This window comes from Sturnus vulgaris, chromosome 6 (genome assembly GCF_052056855.1).
Source record: "Sturnus vulgaris isolate bStuVul1 chromosome 6, bStuVul1.hap1, whole genome shotgun sequence".
NCBI classification, from domain to species: domain Eukaryota; kingdom Metazoa; phylum Chordata; class Aves; order Passeriformes; family Sturnidae; genus Sturnus; species Sturnus vulgaris.
In genome coordinates this window covers 12417147-12435238 of record NC_142248.1, presented here as the reverse complement: position 1 = coordinate 12435238, position 18092 = coordinate 12417147, and the positions used below count along the sequence as shown (strand labels likewise).

The 18092-nt window shown below is 39.5% G+C and overlaps 1 protein-coding gene across 1 annotated transcript in view; it reads left to right on the top strand.

Moving 5' to 3' along the window:
• Window positions 1-776: 776 nt before the first annotated feature.
• The window catches only part of UBR1 (ubiquitin protein ligase E3 component n-recognin 1), a 57599-nt gene continuing 40283 nt past the window's right edge, over window positions 777-18092 (top strand). The window contains exons 1-6 of the mRNA XM_014869295.2: window positions 777-935; window positions 11950-12206; window positions 13577-13655; window positions 14960-15070; window positions 16317-16447; window positions 17433-17574. Coding sequence (XP_014724781.2) covers window positions 855-935; window positions 11950-12206; window positions 13577-13655; window positions 14960-15070; window positions 16317-16447; window positions 17433-17574 — 801 coding nt within the window. The 5' untranslated portion in view covers window positions 777-854. The remainder of the gene's footprint in view (window positions 936-11949; window positions 12207-13576; window positions 13656-14959; window positions 15071-16316; window positions 16448-17432; window positions 17575-18092) is intronic.

Here is an 18092-nt window from a genome sequence, read left to right as displayed (position 1 = left end):
CTGGAAAACTTCCAGCAATGCATAGGCCGTGTCTGTCGCCTATCAATCAAGATCCTAAATGCCCTGACCTGCCGTGTCTGCCAAGCGCCCAGAACAGTTATGATACGCTCTTGGGAGGAGGCGTGGAGGAAAAATTTTGATCTTGGAGACGGGCATTTGCCTGAAGCTACTGTTGTCTCCTACACCAATAAAGTTTTGCCTTTGCTTAGCCCATACGGAAGCCACATGGAAGTGGTGTGACTTTGCACCTGTGTAGATAAAATTAATTATGCTATTACGTTGCTAGCAATAGGATGAGGGGATATAGTCCCCTGCACCACGGGAGATCTAGATTAGACATTAGGAAGAATTTCTTCACAGAAAAGGTGATTAAACATTGGAATGGGTTGCCCAGTGAGGTGGAGTCACTGTCTCTGGAGATGGTTAAAGAAAGACTGGATGTGACACCCATGCCACGGGCCGGATGATAAGATAGTGTTCGGTCGTGGCTTGGACTCGATGATCTCCGAGGTCTTTTCCAACCTAATTGGTTCTGTGATTCTGTGACTCCGAGGCTCTGTAATGCAGGGTGCGAAGTGAACACGCACACGGTACAGTTTAAGTGCCTGCAGAGGAGCTCCGTGGCCGTACCTCAGCGCACAGCACCAACACACGCTCCGCGGGCCGGCCTTTGCTGCGGGCCGGCCTTTGCTGCGGCCCCCGCGGGCGCGGGCGGCGCTGCCGAGCTCCGCGCGGGGCGGCTGCGCGCGGGGCGGGGCGGGGGCGGGCTCAGGGCGGCGGGCGCAGCGCCCGGTGACGGCGGCGGCTCCTTCCGGGCCGTGACGGCGCCGCTGGCCGCGTCCCTCGCTCTCAAAATGGCGGACGGAGCCGACAGAGGTCCCGCGGCGGGAGCGGCAGTCGGCCGGGCCCCCGCGCAGGCCCCGGAGCGAGCAATGGTGAGGCTGCAGACCGGCGCCGCGCCGCGGTTCCCCTTGCCCGTCCTCGGGGGGCCTCCCGTGTCCTGCCCGCGCTGCCGCTCCGCCGCCGCTCGGCCGAGCACGGCTGGCGCTCCGCGGCTGCCGAGCGGCGGGCCGGAGGGCCGGGCCGCGCCGCTGTGCACCCGCCGGAGGTGGCGGCACCTGCCGGGGCGTTGGGCCCGGAGCGGGCGGCCCGGTGCCCCCGTGCCGGCGGGGCTGCGCACCCGCTCCCGGCGGCCTGCGCTGGCTGCGGCTCCGGGGCTGGCCGGCTGTGGCCCGGGAGGGGAGAGCCAGCCCTGCCCTGGGCCCGGCCAGCCGCTGTCAGGGGCCACGGGAAAGCGATTTGCCTCAGTTCCCCGCAGGCATGTCTCAGCTCCTGTCCCGTGTCTTCAGTTGACAATTAATGATGGAATTAAATGAGATCAAACTTTGGAAAGCTTTAGAGACTGTCCTTCAAGCGTTGTAGTGTATACGTGCATCTCAACCGTAGTCCTTTACCTTTCTTAATTAAAGGTGACTCTCCTATGGAACAAAAAAGGCTGAATAACAAATTACTGTTCTGCAGAGTGTGTGGAGCAGCAAATAGTGTTATTTAGTAAGAATGTATATGGAAGCGTTTGTTGAGCAGAAATACTGTTTCTTTTTTCGTCCTGCAAAATAATCGTCTATGGATTTAATATTTTGTTATTGAACAAAATTTGTGTTGACCCTGTCTGGTGTTGGCACGTAAGTGCCTTCTGTGGTTTCCTCCACGACCTTGTGTAGTGATTACTATGTTTAAAACACTTTATCTAGAGGAGTTTAAAACCCCAAGGCTGACAACTTAGAGAGGAACGCAGACGGATGTGTATCAGGAACTTTACATTTTACGTTCTATTTTCAGTAACAGTCTGCACACATAGCATAGTTTTGAAACTTGTCTGCCAGTGTTTAAAAGCTGGGTGCTGGCAAGCCTGTAGAATAGCTACTTTTTATGTGATGTTACACACCACTAATAAAAGTAGGGAGATGTTTACTCATGGAACTTTCATGAGGCAGCACTAAGTCACCAACCATTATTCCTTGTACCCTTCTCAGAACTTTAAGAATCTGAAAATCATTAGAAATGGTCCTTTAGTCACAGACTTCATTCTTAAGTGCCTTGTATTTCTGTGATTGAAACAGGCCTATGTGTAGATTTTTTTATTAGACACAACTTGGTTTTAAACTAGGAAAAATGTGATTTGATTGCATGGTGTCAAAAATTGCAACCCAAGACAGGTGATTTCTTAAGCTTGTGAACTGTGCATAAGGTCAGTGGTGCTGAGGGTACTAGTGGCAATCAGTAGCAAAGCAATGCAATCAACTTTTCATTAATCGGGGCCATAAGAGGCTGAGTTAGCCCAAGCAATTAATAAAACTGGTAATAGTGGTATTGTGAAAAACTAAGAGGGGGTTGTTGAAGAGATCCTCAGCTGCTCAAAGGTGACGCTGGTCTACTACGTTGTCTTAATTTTTGTATTATTTCAGCCAATTGAAAGTGTCTGGACCAGAATTATCATTGTTCCAAGGAAGGTAGTTGTCTCTCCAGACCGTGTTGCCTGCCATGCATCCAAGCAACTTGCAGGGAATTTGACAGGGAGTAGGGGCTGAGAGTATGTTATAAAAAGGGAGAAGAGGAGCCTGGGATATGTACTTAATTTGTATCTGACGTCGTTTGTGATGTTAGATAGCAAACCTGGCTATAGTGATGGTAGAGACAGCTGTAATCTGGAAGCAGTGCCTGACTTGTGCTTTCACTGTGCACAGCTGTTCTGAAAATCACCGTGGTGCTAGAATTGGAAAGTTGTGTGTAGCAGAAAGAACTGTTTAAATAGGGTGAGCTTTGGCCTCGCTGAACTTGTCAAATCTGTCTCAATGTCAGAGCAGTCAGACAGACTCTTGCTCCTCTGTTCATCTCTGGCTTTGGGTGCCATTGGCTGCAGTGCAGCACCGCATCTGGCTGCAAACCTTCCCAGAGTGCTGGGTGCGTGATGCAGGATTACCTGAGTGATTCTGCAGGAGCCAGCCTGAGTCTGGAATGGGTGGTGATGACTCAGATAATAAACTCTTCTGCACCCAGCCCAAGTCAGTGGTGTCTTCTCTGTGTTTATCTCCAGCTGTTCAGTGGTTGAAGATACTAAACCTGGTGTTTCACTGCATTAGTTGAAGTCAGGTCCTGTCTGTATTTCTGCTTCTCCATAGTGGCTGTATTGCTCCCTGAGCTGCCCTGGAAGACGGGGCTGAATTTAATGCTGATTAAGTAGTAAACCCTGTCTACCAAACTCGAGTCTACTTCCTTTGCTTTCCCAACAGCATCCACTGTTTACTTGGCTGACTAATGGGCTGGCTTTGGCTTGTCTAGTAGTTGGCTAGCAAACATTGCTGGTGGCCTGACAAAAGCCTGCTTTGCAGGCTGGATCCAGCCCTTGGTTGGTTGTCCATTTGTATTCTAAACAAATTCCAGTTTGACTCCTGCCTGCTTTTGTGTCTGCTACCTGGAGCAGGGCTTTGATATTAAGCTGTTTCAAGGATTTAAAATTTACACTGAATCTTCAAATTTTCATGTATGTGTAGCTTCTCAGTAGTATTTGTGAAGAAAAGGGATTTTTCTTTAAGGTTCTCTCTTTTACCATCAGTCAGAACTCCTAACAAAAGCTGAAATGTAAGTGGTGTAGTGGTGTACAAGAAGAGAAAAGCTTATATTATTAGGATATTTCCTTTAAAGACAGGAAAATTCAAAATTTCAGTTTCATAGTATAAAACACGATACAGGCACTTGTGCATTTTAAGTATTTCAGATCTTTTGTGTCATTCAGTGCTGTAAGATAGTTGAGAAAAAGTATATGAGGAGTCCTGCTACTATGGATGTGTCATAATCAAGTAGTAATATGGAGGGGATATTCATATTCATGTGCAGGTTATTTCTTGAAGTTAGTGACATCTGAGTCAGGCATCCTTTTTGGAGTTGCAGCATTTTCTAAACTAAATTGACCTGCTTAGACCAGATGATATGTCTGTATAATTTTACTTTGTTAAGCTAAGTTTTGCTTAAAATTTCATTTTCATATCCTTTAGTGTAATTAAGCCCTGAAGTGCACGTGGTCAAAGCCACTGTTTGGAACAGCACAGCATATTGGCAGAACGGTGTTTACTGTACACTTGTGTCAGTGTCCAAGAAATGGAGCTGTGAAAGTTGCAACAGGTAACTGGAGCATGGCCCAGATCCTGTTTGCATCCCTGTATTTACTGAAGTGCTTTCACATCCTTATGGCATCAAGCAGTGCTGTGGTTTTTTTCTTCCCTGTCAGCTTTCATGTTTACTCATTGGTAATTTTTGTGTCTTTTGCTAGTGCAGGGGGGAGCTGATTGTAAGCTGCTATCTGTTGTGAGAGGTATGTGGCTCCAGGAGAAAGTAGTGGATGTTCCTGATAGCTTGTAACTGCTTCAAAGTCTCCTAGATGTCGCAGCAGTAGAGAAGTTAGGGATAAACAGGTAGGGTTTGGTGTATAAGGGAACGTGCTTGAGGGATGCTGAATGGGTGCTAAATATGGATAGAGTCACCTGAATTTTTCTGCACATTCCTTCACTGCAGAATTAGACTGTATACAATGGATCTTAAAATTGATGATAATTGGAAAATTAGGTCAGTGTGAATACACAGGAAATTTTTAAAAATAGCACTGGTGTTGGTTTCCACCGTCCACTAATGGATTACTTTTGTAAATATTCACCGTAGTTGTGTGTTTTGGAGTGCAGCCTGGTGCTTGCTAATACATTTCATGGATGTCCTGTTCCTTCAAATGTAGGAGACCAAAGGATCAAAGAAAGAATCAAAGTATTTACTTTGTTTCTCTAGAAACAAAATAAAAATGATCTGTCAAGTGAATAGTCAGAACTTATAATATTCTGTGAGACTTTGAAATTGAATTTTAAGTAACTCTGCAAAGATGATTGTGCTATTTTTATAGGGAGAATAACTTTTAACGTAAAATAAGTATTTTGCACATTGTTTTGGTTTACTACGTGATACTAAATTCCTGCTACCTCTAGTGTTAGTTGTGTGTTGCCATCTACTAAATGCAGATTTCACCAAAAAATTTGGAACATGAAAAGCTGATTAGATTGCATGCCTCAAAGACTTGAAAATTAGTTCTAGAATTCCTGACTATTTTACCTGTTGAACCTACTTAGTAGTAGCACCCTGCTAATTTTGCAGCATATTTAGGCTGGAGTGTCCACTTGGTAGGGAGATACAATAGAGACACCTCCAGCATGGCAGAGAGCTACAGGCCATGATTTGACTTCCTGGGCACCAGATTGCTTTCAGGTGCTAACTCCCATGAGCTGCAGCTCTGCTCTTGTGCTTTTGGTGGTGCCTGTGGTTTAAAAGTGACCTGCAGTTTCCAAGAGGTAGAGCATCTTGGGTCTGTGCTTGGTTTACCCTGAAGAAGACATTAGTTTTGGCTGTCTGGCAGCTGAAACAGGAACAGATGGTGCTGGTGGTTACTTGTCCTCTGGTGGTCGGCCATGTGTTCTGGTTCAGCTCAGCTGGTTGGTGACTGCTGGAATCGAGGTAGACAAAGCTTTAGTAGTCTGTGCTGGTTTTGAGTCTCGTTCCCAAACATCTGCATCATTAAAGCATCTTTTGACATGAATTGGCACCCTGCTTTGGCTCAGGGGCCAAAGGTAAATGACTGTAGACATCAAAAAGTTCTTTTATGAGTAGAGGTCAAAATTGATACTTTTTTAGGACAATGTTAGACAGTCTTGAATGTTACCCGTGTTGTGCCAAGGGAAAATAACTTTTGAAACCTAACTTCCTTCTTTTAGTGTAATTACTGATAACCAGAGCAGACTGGATACTAAAGTTTGGTAGTATGGTTTGGTTTTTTAAGCCATGTTTTATAAAGGAACTGACTGATGCATCATAAAATAGATAATTTGTATTTGAGTTCTAAACAGTAATTTTTACAGCTTAGATGCTCTACTAAAACATTGGCTGTGCATATGAATGTGACAAAACAAATAGAGTAAGTTTCCATTTTAACTCCCTGAACTCTGCCCTTCCAGAGATAGTATTTATGCTCCTAAAAAAAAAAAAGTTCAGTTTGATTTAAGGCGGGGAAGAATAAATATATTAATTAATTTTTAGTGTTTATTTTTGAAGCCTCTTCTTTGTGGCATATGTATCTTTGAGGCTGAAATAGATTGCCTTGTCTCAATGTTGTTTTTACTAAAAATAATGCCTAGGTGTTCTTACTCTAGTTGGATCTTATTTTTTTATTAGAAAATGGATAATTTTAAACCAAAATAATAAGAAGGAGAAATGGAACAAAAATTTTGAAAGCAGAACCCTTAGGAAAATGTTAGTTCAAGAGTCCTTTGAGCTTTCCCATCTGAAGATATTTCAAGTATTTTGCATACTTATCAAAGAACTTAGGCATATATGTTCTTTTAAAATGTCATGTTTCCTCAATTAGTTAGACAATATCAGAATAAAAGTTTTCTGAGATGTTGTCCTGCTAATCTCTGTTTAACTTGTAACAAGTGTTCTGTGTGTTAAAGTAAAGCTGCCTTTTGCATTTGGTATTTATGCTGAATAGCACCTGCTTGAAATCAGTATGTTCTCAGCATTTTAAATATTTACTTTTAAAATCCTGCTTTATCTAGTTGCTTTGACAGACAGCTGGTATTGTTGTCTTGTGCCTGACAGATATTTGCTAAGCATAACAAAGTATTTTACTCTTCCTTTTAATTGCAATGCTGCACCAGGTACAGGTTTTAGTTCATGCTGCCGGTAGTGTCTGTTCCTGCATAATTTGTTGTTTAATGTTCATAAATATTAATATTCCTTTTCACTGATTAGATTAATACATAGATCTAAAAATAGTCTTGAAATTTAGGCAATCACTTTTCCACTAAGATCAGCATGTCAATCAGTGCAGTTAAAGTACAGCTGCTTTTTATAATATTGCCTCATGCAAGCTGTTAGTTTGAAAAGACTTCGGAATTCCAAGAGAACTGTGCTTAGAAGGTAGATCAAAAATTGTCATGGAAGCAACATCTACTGAATTAATGTACATAATAAACGTCTGCAATGATAAAGAAATTCTGTCATAGCAATGAGAAATCTCTTTTGATGCTTGGTCTGCAGGTGAAGAGTGAATTGAGAGTGTTGTTAACTTTTCCTCCCATGTTTTTCTGATACACTTCTTCTCTCTCATTCCTGTTATTATTTGTAGTATTCATAAATGGAATGTGTTTGTGAAAGACAAAATTGGATATGGATATATTTGCTATATCAATGACCGATATTTTGTATATTTTATAGCAATATTTATAGGCAAATATAATTTCTCAACCTCTCACCTTTTGGCATGATGCTTATTTAAAGGGTTTGGAAAAAGCTGTCCTTTTACATGTAGGATAAATCTGTATGCTTGGTTGAAAGTGACATTTGGGAAAATCTCTCTATGGTTACACATGGAAAGAAATACTAGTCAGATCCCTCAGAGGAGGATATGTTTCCCATGCGAGAGAAGAAATTGTTTCCTAATGGTTTGCTCTCAAGGGGTATTGTGAAACTGTGCTTCTGTCACAGAGTTCTTCTGAAGAGTCAATAAAGATGACAAATTATTCCTTCTGTTATACAGCACAAATCAAATGTAGTGGACAAAATGGTTTCTGTGTCTCCTCTTTGACAAAACTGCTAACACTTGGGAAACACAGCTGTGCAACTCCTGCTGCCTCCCTTTTTCTTCCTCTTTCACGCAGTTTGAGAATTATCTTAATCTTAGAAAAGGTGAATGGGATTGGAATGTGGAAGTAGGAAAAGAGATGGGTCTGGAGCAGGTTAGAGATAGGAGGCAATGTGTATGTTTGGCATACACTCTTCACTAGTGTCAGGTTGAGTGCCCCCTTTGCCTGCAGTTTCCAATACCTGTGAATGCCCACCAACATGGTGTGGTGTTTCTCTCTGCAGGAAAGGTTGTGGTGGTGCTGCTGCAGTGAGAACTCCCTTAGCTCATTCTCGTCTGTGGTTATGGGGGTTTTATTTCAGTGCCATGTGTATGTCCACAATGGCCATGTCGTGATGTGGCTGTTTCTTTGGCAAATTTTAATTAAAAGTGAGAAAATGACCAAGAAACCCGTTGAAAGAATTCTACTAAGGTCACTAATAAAAATATTTAAAAGCTGAGCAATTTCAGACTTCAGATCTTAGAAGAAGCTCTAATTTACTCCAAATGTGAAGGTGATTATTTTCCCTAAAATCAATAATTTTAAATTTGCAGTCCAAAAATATTTTCCAGTTGGATAGTGTCAGTTGGAGTAGAGTGTATTCAGCCAGTTCCTCTGGGCTTTCCTCTGTTAGTTTACAGTGTGTGGGGCTCTCCGAGTAGGTTCTGAGTACCTGGGGGGCTGTGGAGAACTGACTGATAGTATTCTTTTGGTTACATGGTAATGTTTCTTCATTAATCATGTTACTTCATGGCTTCTGCCTCTTTCAGTGCTGTACTTCACATTTACTCTTGAGTGGAATCAAATCTGGAAAATAGCTTTTCTCTAGAGCTTCCTAGTTGCAGAAATTAGAAGATTAATAGAGATTGACAAAGAAATAAGATTTTTCCTTACAAAGCATTTGAATTGCACAATGATTGAGGCACCTGTGCAGGTCGTGCTGTTCAAACTCCTTGCTCCAGCAGGGTCACCTAGAAGAGGTTTCCAGGGGCCATGCCCAGCTGGCATTTGAATATGCCAAAGGGATGGCATTTCCACAGCCTCTCAGGGCTGCCTATGCCAGGGCTGGGCAGAAAGCTGCAGTGTGAGCCCCATCTCAGCTTGCAACTGTCTTGCACATCAGTTTGACTTTTCTAGGCTTCTAGCTCATCCTGTCAATAAAAACAAAAAACCTATCAGTTTATAATTTTATTTATTTTTTAAAATATATTTGTAACAATTGAGCACTTGATAGGTATAAGCTCAGGTAAGGGAATGAATGAGCAAAAGGAAAGTGGGGCTTCTTGAACCGTTGAGTTTCAATATGTGGGCACAAGGGGACAAATTGAAGGGTCAAGTTTAAACTTATTTAGGGGATGTTTTATTTGGCACATTTTGTATTGTTGATAATTTTGTACGTAATTTTATACTTTTGAACATAATATAGTATACTTTTTTGATGAAAGATATAAATTAGTTCTCATAGGAGACCCAGAGGATATGGGATAAGTCTGATGTTTAGCCTGGTGCAGCTTTTAGAAATAAGAAAAACAATTCCCTTGTTTCTCTTGTGAATATAATGAGTATTTCCTGGTGATGTACAGGCTGAGCATGTATTTTAGTGTGCTTACCAGAAGGCAGACAGCCTGCTTGAGAAAGTTTTCTTGCTTCCCTTGTTCCCTCTCCTTTCCTACTTCCTACCCTCTCTTCTTGGAACAACATTTAAATAGAATTAAGAGCTTTGCACGAGAATGTTTGAAATGTTAGTGAGTTTGACTGTGTGAGAAACCATTTTACACTTCTGGCAGATTTTCAGGGAAGCTTAGCCCTATGTTTCTTGAAGCAATGATGTGCTCTGGGCCAACAGTGCAGAAGCCAAACTTGCACCATCTCTTGGGAGCATGGGTTATTAAGATGGAAGGGTACAGACTCTTGTGCTCCACAAACAGAGCATGGCAAGGGGCCACATCCCACCCTCTGGCATTTAAAAAATACAGTAACCAAATTGGGAGGGGAATTTGATGATGCCATAGTGCTGTATAGGTAAGATAAAACAAAAACAAGTTACAGCAGGAAACATGTTTAAGCAGAAACATTAAATGATGAAGTTTAATTATGATAAGAATAATTAACTTCCACTCATCTTGAATGTGACGCATAAAAAATGAACACATGATCAAGTAATTCAGTTCTTGGCTACCTCTTAAAAGTGAATATCTTTCTCAGAGCCAGCAGCTGCGTGTGATATTTTTCTTCAGTGTTAATATAAAAGTATCTGATAAATTTGGATTTAAATTTTAGTTCTTTTTTACAATTTATTGCCTTTATGCCCAGGGTAAGCATCACTTATTTAATAAAAATGTTGCTAGGTAGTTGAAAAATTTGAATAAGTTAATTAAAATAAAAAGGCAATCATTTAATTTCTTTCCTTTTCTTTTTGTTCCTTAAATCTGAATATGTGAAAATAAATAAATACATATATATTTGAGTCCATGTAGGAAATGTAAACAGGTTGCATATCTATTACCTACAGATATAATGGATATATATGGTAATAATGGATAGGTTTAAATGCTTTGTGATTCAAGAAATCTGATTAGACTGATCAAGCTGCTGCACTTACAAAATAAGAATATTCTAATACAACTGTAGACCAATCTGCTGTTCTGCTTGACCACATTACCCATGGCTTATCTTTTCCATCGGCTTCTGACATGCATTTTCACTATGATAAATGAAGTAATGGGCTACCTAAGGGTAATGCTGAGGAACATTGATGACCAAAAAAATAAAGGATTGAGGATTTTTGGCTTTTCACATAAAAAGTTAAATAGTCTACTTCTTTGAGCCTTCTTTCAGGCTGAACCATTTGGTGGTTGCTTTGCTCTTTCCCTACTTGCCAAACTGGAGAAAATTCCCTTTAGAGCTATTTATGAAGTTACATATTTTTTTTTTCTTGGACTTGTCTTGAATTTTGTGTGCAGTTTTGGGCACCACAGTATAAGAAGGATACAAAGCTACGAGAGAGCATTCAGAGGAGGGCAGCAAGGATGGCAAAGGGCCCAGAAGGGAAAGCTGTGTGAGGAGTGGCTGAGGTCACTTGGTCTGTTGAGCCTGGAGGAGACTGAGGGGACACCTCACTGCTGGCTGCAACTTCCTTGTGAGAGGACAAGGAGGGACAGGCACTGATCTCTTCTCTGTGGTGACCAGTGACAAGAGCTGAGGGAGCAGCATGGGGTTGCATCAGGAGAGATTTGGGTTGGATATTAGGAAATGATTTTTCTTCCAAGGGGTGTTTGGGCACTGGAACAGACTCCCTGGAGAAGTGATTGTGGCTCCAATCTTGCCAGAGTTCAAGAAGCATTTACACAATGCTCTTAAGCACATGGTGTGGTCCTTGAGGCTGCCCTGTTTTGGACTTAATGATCCTTGTGAATCCCTTCCAACTTAGTATATTCTGTGATATTTGGACGTTAACCAAGATTGTGTTTGAAAGGATGTTGTCTTTAAGAGCCTTGTCTGATTTGCAGTGGGGAAAACCTAATGTTATTTCTAAATCATGGGAATAACATGAGAGAATATTCAGACTTGATAGACAGAAATAGGACAATTGGAGAGAACTGTTTGGAGAAGTAAGAAGTTGGAAGTAAAGTTATGGACTAACAACCTCAACTCAAAACACAAGTACTTTCATTAATTGTCTTACAAAAATGATATTGCATTTTAGTCTGGTTTCCCAATGACAGTAAGCTTATATGATCGTTTGGGCTTCTTTCTTCCTCAGTAACTATTAACCTCTGATGACCATTTCAACAAAGCTTTCAGAAGACCATTAAGTTGGTACATGTTTTGTGACTATCAGCAGGCAAAGGAATGAATCCCAAACTTTGCCCAGCTGTGACAATTTTTTCCATTTGTCAGCAGCTGAACAGATATCAAGTTTCATGTATTGGTTGGCCTGTTGGGAAGAGTGTAGTTGAAAATTAATTAGTGCATGGGTTTCTCTACAGTAACATAGCACTTGCCAGCTCCTGTCTTAGAGTGTTTTAGTAGAAGGCTTCAAAGGAACAGAGATTACTGTGGTGGAAAGTAACAGAGAAATCATTGGAAATCCATGGTTTCTTGGATTTTATTGCTCAAGTAACTTACTTTTGATGTAGGAAAGACTTCTGAATTCACAGTAGAAGTGTGTAATCGTATTTTCTTTACATGTACATATTTGCTTATTTATCAATGGGTGTGCTTTTTGTTGCAGTGGTGTGATGAAAGATTCGACTTCCAAGCTACATTTTTACAGTGCTTGGCAAAACATGTGCCCAATATTTACTCAGCTGAAATGGACCCCTTGGTGGAGAAACAAGAAGAAATGGTCCAGGCAGCAATATTATACCCCCTGGAATGTTATTTGTTTGGGGAGGACCCAGATGTGTTCCTGGAGAAATTACAACAGAGTGGAACCTCCCAGCTCTGTGGAAAGGTGTTCAAAGGAGGGGAGACAACATACTCTTGCAGGTAAGAATGAAGGTGTGTTGTCATCAATGTTCCCATCTGAGATAATGCAGCCAAATGCTTTAAGAAAATCAGTTGTGCTGCTAACTAGTCATTGCTTGTGGTACTTCTTTGCTTATTTGATGCTGGCGTTTGTTTCCCATTTCAAACCATTTTAGAATGAGGAAAATTGCATATGAAAAGAACGCTCTAGCAGAGAAATGGGGAAGGAAAGGGAAAAGTTACTAAAAGTACTGAAAGCTATTGGTTAAAAGTGTCAGAGTATAGGGTATGAATATGCAGTCTGTACCTGAATTGGAAGTACTCACCCTTTCAAAGCCTGAAACAATCCAGCATTTCTGAGCATCATCAGTCCTTTGCTTTGGCAATAGCTGTGTGACCAATGGTAATTTTTTCACCATTTTTTTTTCTCATCCTGCAGTATATTAAAGATGGCAGCTCATTGATTTGATATAATTAATTTTATTAATTCCTATTAATACAAATTCATTAATGAGTGTCATGAATAAAAATATATTAATGTTTAAAACCCAGCAGTTTTTGTGGTGAATGTTCTGGCAGTTGATGAGCATTAATATGATGCTATTGCCATAGTTTATTCTAATTTTCAATTTATTTTAAAAGCCTAGAAAGTTTAATTAGAAGTACTGAAAGAATATTATTAACGATGAAAAGCACTCTCAGTAAAAAAATCCATCCTTTAGAATTGAGGAAGTGTCAAAATGAAAGCTCTCTATATACTTTGTTTATAAATTACACTGTAAAGTCCATGCTTTAAGGGAAAAACAATATATAAAAGTATCTATGTGAAACATGAGATAAAATGGAATTAGATTGCCCATGAGTGTAATTCCATGTTTTCAGGTATTTAAGTGCATGAGTGAAACTGTAGAAGTTACATTTCAAAGTATATATTCCTAGCTTGTTTAGAAAGGATTTTTTTTTTTTCAGAATTTAACTTCTATTTTAAAAGTTAGAAACATAACCTAGTAGAAGTGTAGCAAAAGTTTAATCAGCAGACTGACTACTGACTGATGTTGGAAACAATAATAAAGGTTAATTCAGAGTCCTCACTGGTTTTCCTAGGTGATTATTCTTGGCAAAACCTGGTAAAGTTTTGCTAAGCAAGTTTTGAAAGTGGAAATTGAGCATGTTTTTGACAGAATTTGGTATAGCAGATTTGAGTACCTGGCTAAAACTTAATGAGACTGATTACTTCATGTCACAGAAAGATGACTGAAGCCAATGTTTTTATAATTTGAATCTGTTGTTAGTCTCAATTTTTCTTTTTTTGCAGAGCAACATGTTCTTTTGTGCATGAAAATTTCAGATGTTTGTTTTAGAAAGTTTTCCACTTACCATTTTTGTTGCAGAGACTGTGCAGTTGATCCAACTTGTGTGCTCTGTATTGACTGCTTCCAGAACAGCATTCACAAGAACCACCGGTACAAGGTAGGAAAATGTTATTTTAAGAAATGGTCTTTATAGCTTTAGAGAAGTTCTTTTGAGGCTATAATAAAGGCATATAAACCATTAGTAATTTTATTATTAAAAAAATCTGGGATTTATGAGTTACTTAATCTCTCTCTCTTGTGTTTCTAGCTATGTAAAGCTTCTTCTAAGAACAGCTACTTGCTGATTGAAGAAGCAAAAGAGAAAGGAGTGTTTATTAATGCATACAGTGTTACTCTCTTTTGGAATTTCATGGAAGTGTAGTTCAGAGCAAAAAGCTATGACTGAAAACGACAATTGTGTTTTAAGTCCCAGTCAATTCTGTTGGAATAAAAGTAATGTGGAAACCCAGGGAAAACAGTAATGATTACAGAGCACTTTGGAACCACGGCTGGGCTGAGAAGCTGTTGTCATGTTGCTAATTTTCAGTAAATTCTTCAGGCAGAACATCAGTTATGGAAATAAGTAGTCAGGTGGGAGCAGATTTGTAGCATTTTCATCTAAAGAATACAGTATGTGCTCTTTATAGATTCATAGAATAATTTGTGTTGGAAGGGACCTAAGGAGGTCACCTAGTCCAGCCTCCTGCTCGAAGCACGTCTAATTAGATCAGGTTATTTTAAAATGTTTCAGGTAAATAACAGATTTTTGAATGTCTTTCTATTGGGTCAGAGTTTTTTTTAGAATTATTTCAAGATTGGGGATTTGGAGGAAGCTAAGGATAGTTGTTTTTGCCTGAGTTTTTGTCTGAACTTTTTGCCAGAGTGGAGGGTCAGAATTTGTACTCTTCTGAAAGTGCAATGCAAAGTTAAAATTATAAAAATGCATATAGATGCTGATCATATAATCTTTTCTTTGGTTAGAAGTAGGAGTACTACTAAATATCTGTTTAATATGCACATTGTGTTTTTATATTATTTTCTAGCTTGATGAGGTAAATGTAAAGAAGGTATTAAACAGCTTTGCTATAATTTTGTGAATAAACCTAGAAATACTTTGCCATTTATGAAACACTCATCAGTCATAGGCTTTTTCACTTACTTTCAAGTTAAATTTATTTAGGACTTGCAACTCTATTACCTTTATTTTCTGCTCAAAAAGTTTCTCTTTTACCTCCACTTACTTCTACTCTAGTAAGTTTCCTTTTATTTAAAATAAGTTTTGGTAAGTCCATTGGTTATGTAGTGAGTCTTCTATTTTTAAGTAGATGTTTATACTTGTGTTTGATTTGAATAATGCACATTGCTCTTTTCCTCTTGTTTTTTATGGGCATGTTTCATGACTGAAATACATGGTTTTTCCAGATGCATAGCTCCACTGGAGGTGGGTTCTGTGACTGTGGGGATACAGAGGCATGGAAAGCTGGACCACTGTGTAGTAAACATGAGCCTGGAGCATCAGATTCTCCAAAAGAAGTAAGAATATTGTGTCGAGTGAAATTAATAAATATTGTAAATGTTACCTGCTTATTCCCGTATATGAGTGTGTATGTATTGTATAACTCATGTAGCAGGTTCAGTCAAGTTGAATCAGGATTGCCTTGGCCAAGGTGTTTGGGATCAAACATATATATTAGACATCCTTTGCTTTTTTTGCTTTTTGTTTGGAAACAGTTTCATCTACCTGTCTTGTGCACTTGAGTCTTTCATTTGGAATTAAAATTGCAGTCTCTTCTTTTTTTCTTAGTATTCTACTCAGTTCTTATTTACAAATAATTCCCAGCAGTTAGCAAATGTTTAGAAGTTTGATTTTAATATTTTCTCTTTTCTGCATTACTGAACAATTACATTTTCAGTTACTTCTGGTGTATGATCTGTCACTATGACTAAAAAAAATTTCTGTGCCTTGAAACTAAGCTCTCGTGCTAGGATGTCTCATGGTTATTGTACCTTGTAAAGGAGCATATTAACAAGAAATAGGTCATTTTACAAGGAATTCTTAGAATGTAGGCAGAACAGCTGCTTCAGGTAAAATTCGGATTTTTTTCAGAGTTCTTCATTCTGAGATGATCAGGATGAAAAACCTCAGCATTTGTCATTGCAAGCAGACCCCTAATCCCTGATGGTTTTGCAGCAAATGTGCTGTTATTTATGTTCTGGTCAGCAAATAGAATGGAAGGGGAATAAAAAGCGCTGGTCTTACAGAAAAATGAGACAAAAATTTCCTTCACTTTTTCATCCTTCTTTTTGAAGAAAGTTAATGGATTTCAGAGTTAAAAATGGTTGAAGCTGCAATTAGGAATAATTTGTTTACCACTTGTTGCTTGGTCTGCCCTGCAAACTTTTAATATCTGTGGAAATGCAGAAAGCAGCTTTTTTTGAATGCAAGTTTTAAAAAAAAACAAGTGAAACTAACACATTTGATGAGGCTTTTCATAATCTAGTCCTAGAGAAAACATGGATGCATAGAGAAAGGTATATGAAACTGTTGGAATAATATTGAGAGCCTTTGGGATGAAATAACTTTGAAAAGAAGAAATTAGATGAGGGTAATTTCCTTGAAAATTATGGAAGGGATAATTTCCTGATTATAGTACAAGTATGTATATATAATTTATATATATACATATTATATAATTTTCTATTAATAAAGTATTCTACCAACCCCCTTATAATTTTTTTCAGGGTATTTTCCATATTAATATTACCTCATATTTTCCAGAATTCTGAATGTCAGTTGAATGAAGAAATTATGGAGCATTCCAGGAGAGTGTTTCCCTCTGTGATAAAATACATTGTAGATATGCTTATCTGGGAGGAAGATAAGGAACTGCCTGTGGAGCTCACCATTAGGTGGGGAGTATTTCTAACTTTCTCTTCAATGCTTTACCAACCTGGGTTATAATTTTTCCTGAGATAGTCTCATACTCATGCAGACATTAGTGCTGAAATCCCTGTAAACAGCACTGTGGTATATTTATGAGAATAGTAGAGAAAATCTTCTGATACTTCATGGGAAAAGTAGTGTGTGACTGTCCACCATCAGTCTCTGAAGGGAAGTGCTCCTGAGCCAGCCTGAGCCATGGTGAAGCAGCAGGTCTTAGTGCACAGGGGAGGAAATGCCAGGAGTGGAGAGACCCACCAGGTGCCATTGGCTGTCTTGGGAGACACTGATGGGGTGCAATGGGACAGGGGAGCAGAACTGAGCTGGCAAATTTTCAAGGATGCTTTCCACAGTGCTTGAGAGAAAGATGTGGACAAACCTTTTAGTGATGGCTGTTGCAACAGGACAAGGGCTAATGGTTTGAAATTCAAGGAGGGTAGATTTAGAATAAATACAAAGAGTTCTTTACAAAGAAGGTGGTGAAACACTGGAACTAGTTGCCCAGAGGGTTGGTGGATAGACCATCCCTGGAGACATTCAAAGTCAGGTTAGATGGAGCTCTGAGCAACCTGATCTTGTTGCAGGGGGGCTGGACTAGATGAACTTTAAAGGTCCCCTCCAACTCAAACCATTCCATGCTTCTATGAAAATGGAGGAAGGCTGTGTATCACATTACAACACAAATGGGCTCATAAAACAACAGAGAATGGAACTTATAAGGAAATATCAAATAACTTTGAAACTTCTCTTTTCTACTTCATACTTAATTTCTATGGCTTTTTCTGGCATAGATGGTGGGGGGGGTGTCATTAGTATGAAGAATATGCTTGATTTACTTGAATAACTTCTTAAAATTGTATTTGACGTTCTTCTCAAGCTATCAATTAAGCTGTATTCGATAGGACACTATTTACAATTGACTTTTATTTCTATGATGTATTACCTTTTTCCCAGCAGAGAGAAGGCAGACAGCTACTACTGTGTCCTTTTCAATGATGAACACCATTCTTATGATCATGTCATCTACAGCCTGCAAAGGGCACTTGGCTGTGAGCTTGGTGAAGCCCAGTTGCATACAACTGCCATAGATAAAGAGGTCAGTGCATTTAGGAGATCAGAGAGAGTCACCTTCTAATCATTAAGTTACTACTACAGTCACTTGGTTATAGAATCTGTTTCTGGTTGCTGAGGCTTGAGGAAAGAAGGACATACGGCTGAGCAACTCTCAGTCAACACTTGTTTCTCAGGTGTGGAGAACTTGTTTAGGAAGCACATATCTCTGGTTATACTCTATTTCATGTACTTTGTGTCAGGAGGAAAGTTGATCTGGTTTGTATTAAAAGTATTCTGAAGAAATCTCTCTCATCTGTTTTAATGTGTACATGAATTTTCCTTATTTAATAATAAGATACCCAGACTTTACTTAGTTCTTGTGTTGTTAATTTAGATAGCTTTTTTTTTCTATTGACAATTATGTTAATTTTTACTTGCTTCTAGATGTTTAATAGCACTGTGAGAGATATTGTGCCCTGTTCTTATATTATATATAAAAAACATAGCAAGGACTGAACTTGTGATGTTTTGGGTTTGCTTCGTATTGGTCTCATGCTCAAT